Source organism: Apaloderma vittatum, unplaced genomic scaffold, assembly GCF_000703405.1.
Source record: "Apaloderma vittatum isolate BGI_N311 unplaced genomic scaffold, ASM70340v1 scaffold8796, whole genome shotgun sequence".
NCBI classification, from domain to species: Eukaryota; Metazoa; Chordata; class Aves; order Trogoniformes; family Trogonidae; genus Apaloderma; species Apaloderma vittatum.
In genome coordinates, this window is record NW_009721217.1 from 5,264 (window position 1) to 12,591 (window position 7,328).

Here is a 7,328-nt window from a genome sequence, read left to right on the forward strand (position 1 = left end):
CAGAACCAGCGCTGCCTTTCCTCTTGAGCTTCGCAACGGCTCCATCCCATCGTCAGCACGGGACGCTATCAGCAAGGTGACACGCTCAGTTATTACAATAACAATGATCTTACTTGTACCATAGATATATGATACTTCTATCATAGATAAAAGTGACAAAATCACCAATTTATCTATCCTTGTAGATGCCACGCATCAATTTTGCAAGTCACCACCCGGCAACTACCACACCCCTTCTACAGTTCACACGAGGGGGTGTCCCATTCAGCAACCCAGCGAGCTGAAACCAGGACAAAACACACACAATGCACATGATGAACCAGCTACTGACAAGGTAAGCGAGATGCAAGATAAAAACCAGGGAATCAGGACAGGATATTAATTTTACCAGCCCCCCCGACACAGTTGTGGATGACTGACTGCATCCTTACAGAGAATTAAATCTGTCCTTCTTTACGTCCCATCGACTATTTCCACAGCGTCGGTTCATTTGGCAACAGTAGCCCCGGCAGAGGGAAAAATACTTCAGCTGAGTTTTCCCAATTTTTCTACACTGGCCAACTTGCTTTGATTTTTCACTGACTGGTTTATTTATTAATTAAGGGGCCAAACTGCAGAGAAGATCTTAAGATAGCAAAAATATATCACAGGTTTTGGATCGCAAGCAAATCCTTCCTTCAGCATCTACGGAACGAGTTTGAAGTTTATTCCTCATGCAGTTAAACGTATGCATTCGCAAGCGCTAAGATTAACAGCCTTTAGAATTTGCACTCCTCCTAACACTAGCCTATATACTATTATTTGAACATTATTACAAAGTCCTTCCACAAAGACATCAGACATTTAAAACTGGTCTACCTATAATGTTACCTCTCAAGACTAAACTTCCTCACTAAAAGCAGCTACTATCGAGCACCCAAGAAACTAGCATTAAGCAAATACGCAGCTTACTCGCACCTCGTAAAGCCTCTTTACACTGCTCTAAATTTTTGCCTCCAGCCTCCCATCTGAGCCAGGTACAAGCACCACTGATTGAGGTTCAGCAAAGCAACACTAGCGTCGCCTGAACGGGACTTGCACGTTTCTCAGATGTTATTAGATCACTGGAATGGATGGAGAAACCGAAGGAACACGGTTAAAAATAAGGAGCTGAGCACCCATGGTCAGGGTGGTGAGTCCATATTTCTCTTTAAAGCCTTGGGATTTGCTTTCATAAGTTGCCAGGCGGAGAGTACTAGAGCTCATACTTACCGTTAGTGAATTCTCGGATCAAAAAGATTAATTTTTAGCATTAAAATCTGCCACCTACCACGCGATGAATGCAACACGCGAGCCGGGCATCACACTGGGTTGTGGTGACCGATTCCCAGTTGCTTTTCAGACAGCACCAGGAGTCAACGGCACAAGTGAGTTGGTTTTGCTCTCCCACAGCCTGTTCTGGCTCCATGAAAGTTTAAGAATTGAAAGGTTGTTGGACAGGACAAACATGAGGTGAAGACAAACATGCAAGAGAAACTTAATGAACTGCAATGCTGCCTTCAGCTGAGGAAGGTGGCTCCAAATTATCCCTGGAGCACGTGCACTTGTAACCCTTGGTTATCAGCAGATCAACAACAGGACGAGGACTTGCAATATTCCCAACAGCGACTGGGTAAACAGAACCGAAATCACATCCCTGCAGCTCTCAAAGTTAAGTCCAGAAATTGTAGGCGACTATATGCAATATACTAGTTCCCAATTCAAAAAAATCCAATTTAAGCACATTATTTATCATCTATCATTGAACCACAGATGGGAAAACCTCATGTCTGCTCCACTTAATTTGAATATATACCTGCAAAACTGGAAGATGAAAAGGCAAAGGTAAAACACAACCGATACGTCCATAACCGATAACTGCAGGAGATGCAGAGGCTCAGTCAAGAGCCACTTCTCTTGTGCCAGTGCCAACGGAACCTCCTGATAGCACACAAGGCTGTCCTGTTCCAAAAAAAACCTTCCAGGTCGCTGATGTTCTTTCTCTGGACCTCTGAACTCTCCAATAACAACGTCCTCATTTTCCTGAAGACGCAGCCCTTACACAGATCTTGTTTCGAAACATCAGAGATGGTATTTGTCAGGGAAAAAGGCACCATCTCTCTCTGCAGGCTTGGGAGAAATATTTGCAGCTGCCGGCACGCCTGCATTTCAAACACTCGCGAACACGAGACGTGCCAAGCGTCAGCGTGTGCTGGTTGTGCATCACTGCTTCCCCAGCTTATTTACCCATGGACGTAGCCCAAATAACAGGCCAAGCACTGAAAGCAGGCACGTTTCATTAACTGACAGTCAGCAAAGCTGCCACTAAGACAAAAGATTACATCCTAAACGGCCTGTGCAGTGCAAGAAATGAGAAATAAATGCACTTCCCAGCCACGGGGCTACAGAGAACGATGCCAAGACCAAAACCGCAGGATCTTGCACTAAAATTGCTGCATGTAATCAGTTACTTCAACACTCAACATAGGGTTTTTTTTAATTGTCTAGCCATGAAGAGTTCTACAAACTGTACAGAGCAGGATATCTAAGAGAGACTGAGCATCCCCGTGGACCCAAGCATTGGGTTTTGAAAGCGCTTTCAAAGCAAGAACCAGCAGGAGAACACGGTTTGTGGTTAAGTAGAAACTACCTCTACATTCTCTAAGCATTTTGCTGCCCGCCAGATACCACAGAACAAGGCAAGAGCTGGGCGTAGATACACGGCATCTCCCAAACGGGGCATTAAGTCATTAATGACCGCAGCCCCACGCTCAAAGCACAAAATGGGATTATCTCCGTGCAGTTCCCCAGCTCATCCCTTTCTGGCTGCCCAGCCAGAGCTGCTTCAAGCACGCGGGTTCTCGCGCGACGCATCGTGGGTGCAAACCCCAAATGTGAAATACAGAAAGGCGCATGCCCGAGAAACGCCAGCAAGACTTGCAAGGCATTCTTAACACAAGACACCCCGAGGGCTAACCCTAAGAGAAGAGCAGCTTCTACAGGAGAAGGTGGACCGATTAGCTGAGGTCAAGACAGCAGGTAAAAAGTCGAAGTTTGGTGTGGGTCATACAAAAGGAGGAAAAATAATGAAACCAGCAGTTGTCTAAATGCAGCTTTCTATTAGACATGTTAATAAACCTTCTGGAAAACAGGCTGGGCTGCAGCGATCCTGCCTTTTGGCATTTGTCCAGGTTTAGAGAGAACATGAAATATTTTCACAAGTATAATTCTTACATATGCGTGTGCGCTCCTTTTTTTTTTTTTGTCATTTGTGACAGGGGAGAAAAAAATTGCCACAAATTGAAAGAGGGTTTGAGCTACTTCTCCTGTTCTTGTTTGTCTTTCAGGTCATGTTCGACCTTCGGCTGCATTCGCACAACCCTTCAGGAGGACACAGTGAAAACCAAAGACCTGGTCAGACACACTGATATTTAGTAATCTCAGATCTAGGAAAAAAACTTGATCCTCACTGCTGTGATCCAAGGAAGTTTGTGTTTGTTTTTTTGCTGTGGTGTGTTTTTGCTTTTTTTTTGGTGGGTTGTTTTTTTAACTAAAAAAAAGAGCTTCCCCTGAATACATACAAGTTTTCAGAAACTGAATTATTACTATATTTTTAGATGGTTAGCTAAAGGCTTAGCATCTTAAAGTTGTAAATAAGAAGAGCATCAACCTTAATTTTAGTGTTTAAAATTAGTTTTCATCGCTTTGAGCATTTTAACTCAAGTTTGGTGTGGGATGTTTATCTGCAGCCATCAAGGGAATCGGTCAGCCACACCGAACACACCTGCACATCCTCCTGTGCATTATGTTTTACATTAAGCTGGTCATGGGGGTTTATTTTGAAAAGACAAAAAAAGCACCACCTCAGGTTTTGGATGGAAGTGATTGAACTGCCCAGCATCAGGATCCAAACAGTCGCAGCCAAACTGGTGTCACTGGTTTGTACAGTACTGGAAGAGTCAAAGCATGTAACTTGTTGCCACTTCACATACTTTAACTGGAGATATTGCATTGAGTAGCTATTATTTACCCCCGTCCCGCGTTGATCTTTGCAGTTTGGAAAAAAAAAACCACAACACAAAACTAATCACACTTAAAACAACTGCTGGAAACCCCCCAGAAACACGAGGTGAAGCACGTGCTCCAAGGAGACCTCCCTAGAATGCAAGGGGAACAAAGCAACTGCTAGATGCCTACAGGCATTACGAGTTCTTCTATTTTAATTGTTATAAACAATTCGAGAAAGAAATTGTTTCCTAACCCACACCATACGAGAACAAATGTTAAAATACACTCTCAGCCAGATGATAAAACGTAACGCTTTATCATCAGAAAGCTACTGGCTTTATATACCGGCTACTATATAAAAAGCTCTGCCCAACAACACGGTGACTGAAAGACAATCAAGGCAAAAAACCCACAGAACTTTGAGTCAGTCTCCAAACTTGTTTTCTTGCCATTTGTCAAGTTCATTATTTCAACACAAGATTGTTTTCTTAATTTAATATACATACTTATACAATGGCTTAAAATTAAGGCATAATCCAGCTGGCTGAAGTGTTCAGTAAAACGTCTCTGTTGCTGTTTAGTAGGAATAACTGGTTCGGATTACTGCTGGCAAGAGTAACACAGTCCAGGAAAGAGGAGATGGAAAAGCAGATCGCTTTTGTCCTATCTTCCACGGGGGTGATTTGTGAATTCAGTGTAGCGCAGGCCTTTGGACCCAGGAAGCCTTTTGCAAAACTCGCCATTTAATCAACTTATCAGACAGGGCTTGAGGCTTTAAGCAGAAGCTGGTAAAACTCTGAAGCTGTAGTGTGGTTTTTCAGAAAGCCTTTCACATTCTGAGGAACGCCATCCACTCAATGAGAAACAGATAAAAACCAGAGGTTATCATCCAAAAAAAAGCAGAGGGCAAACTTTTGGAAGACCTAGCTGAAAAGACAACGGCTGAAATTTAACAGACAGACATTAAGAGAGAGCCCTTCAGAAGCCAACTCGACACACTAACTGGAGACTCTAAATTTAAAAAGCACTGCCTCTGATCGTGCCACTACGATGATGCTTTTGTAAATGATGTTTTGGGCTCTCAAACACTCTGAAGAGTATTTCTTCCATGCAATTTGGAATCGTACTCTAGAATCCTAAAATACTTTCAATTTCCATCTTAACGTGAGTGTTTGGGGCTTTCTTGGATTCCAATTTCAGCGCAGAACAAACAATTCTGGTGGAGCTGAACGTTCTTAGATGGAATAAATAACACGGAAATCACATCACCCTTCTGTGCATACTAAAGTTGATGCATAAAAGACTCAAATCACATCATACAGGAAAATGCACAATTTGTGGAATATAAAGCAAGACCAGCTGCACCCCAAAAAGTTTTAAATTCGTAAATTTAGTCCTTTACAATGTCATGCAGCAAGAGGTGTGAACCAGATCACAGCCTCATTGCAGAATGTGATGGGCCACACTCTGGCTGCTCTTGGGACAGAGACAAAACACAACTGAGGCAGCTGATCGGTTACTGAGCAGCAAGTAGCTTGAAATCACAACTGACTCCAGCACCATCTGTGCTCGCCTGGGAATGAAAACACCAGAATTTTTTCTTCAGAATTTGAAGTCACAATCGTATATCAAACAAATAATGAGCAGAAGCTCAAACCTCCAAACATATGAACTTTTGCTGCTCTACTTTAACATAATCTCAACAAAAATACTGCCCATTAAGCTTAGTTCTACTACCTATTTTCTTGCCTATCGGCTTGTATTTAATTTCTAAAGCATTAAGCATTCCCAATATGCTTTTGCTTCCAGTGTTGTGTGACGAACACTGATTATTTCCAGAGACAGCCCGTAGAGTTCATACGAGTGCTTGGAAACCTCCCTGCAGCTCCGTTCAACCTGTCGTTTAAACTAGACTAGTAGCCAACCCAGGTACCTGGAAGTAAAAACAAAGACAAAAAAGAAAAAAAAGTTAAGAGATGCATTTAATGCACCGCAGTAGTAGAAATCCTTCCAGAGGCTGGTAATCTAACCATTCTCTGCATTTCCTGAACGTCAGTTTCTACTAAAGCATTCCCTTGTATCAGTGGCTTTGACACATAGGGCAAAGCAAAGCAAAAGGTGACAAAATGGAAAGTGCTAAAGAGCTATCACGTTTTTCTTAACTAAGCGTTGTGGCAAACTCCTTCAATGCTTTTCGGCCACAATAACCTACACGATGATGCTAAAGCAGCAGAACAGCCACACGAGCACAGAGCACTGTGTAAATAAAGACCCTTAATGCTACCTCGGTGTAATGAAAATGGGACGGTCAGAGGCATTCACTAACAAAACGATCATTGAACTCCACCCATCAGAAGCCTTGTAGAGCACCATATTTCAGAAAGGTGTTTGAAGAGTACAGCTGTACTGAAGCCGGAGGCAGCACATTCGTTGTTGGATGTGATGATCAGACTCCCAGCGAGGTTCCTTAATGAACACAAACACTACTAAACCAGTCCTAAATACATACTGGTTTTATATGGATATGTTTGTGAGGGAAAATAAGGAGTTCGTAGCACGTCGTTCATTCCAGCTGGTTTTGCTCTGCGTTTAGGCATTCGCTTTCAAGGTTGTCCTTATTCTGACCAGTTGGTTCCTCACTCTGTGCAACAGAAATCTCTGGCTGGTCTGTCTTTGTGTCGGTATCAGTGAGCTCCTCTGCAGCTGAGGAGGGGTCATGCAGCTCCTTCATGTGGAGGGTAGGGTTGGTCATTTGCTCCATGTCTTCTTGAGAGGCTGGTCCATTGCTGTCTTTGGGAAGATCAGGGCAGTTGACCGGAGCTATCACCAAGGGAGGCTGAGGTAGGTCTTTCTGTAAAGAGAAGATCACGGTCAGAATGCTGGGAAAACAAGAATTACTGTGTCCAGTTAGCACAGAATGGGTTGGGTTGGGAGGGACCTTAAAGATGATCTAGTTCCAACCCCTTGCCATGGGCAGGGACACCTCTCTCCCACCAGACCAGGTTGCTCCGAGCCCCGTCCAGCCTGGCCTTGGGCACTCCCAGGGATGGGGCATCCACAGCTGCCCTGGACAACCCCTGCCAGTGTGTCACCACCCTCGGAGTAAAGAACTTCTTCCTGACACCTCATCTCAGTCTCCCCTGCTCTGGGTTAAAACCACTGCCCCTGGTCCTGTGGCTGCTCACCCTTGTGAACAGCCCCTCCCCAGCTTTCCCGGAGCCCCTTCAGGCACTGGGAGGTCGCTGTAAGGTGCCCCTGGAGCCTTCTCTCCTCCAGGCTGAACAGCCCCAGCTCCCTCAGCC

The 7,328-nt window shown here is 44.1% G+C and overlaps 1 protein-coding gene across 1 annotated transcript in view; it reads right to left on the reverse strand.

Annotated features, from left to right (window-relative positions):
- Positions 1–6,589: 6,589 nt before the first annotated feature.
- Positions 6,590–7,328, reverse strand: part of SPPL2B (signal peptide peptidase like 2B) — a 13,433-nt gene continuing 12,694 nt past the window's right edge. Inside the window, exon 14 of the mRNA XM_009871295.1 lies at positions 6,590–6,877. Within this exon, the coding sequence (XP_009869597.1) occupies positions 6,590–6,877 (288 nt within the window). The remainder of the gene's footprint in view (positions 6,878–7,328) is intronic.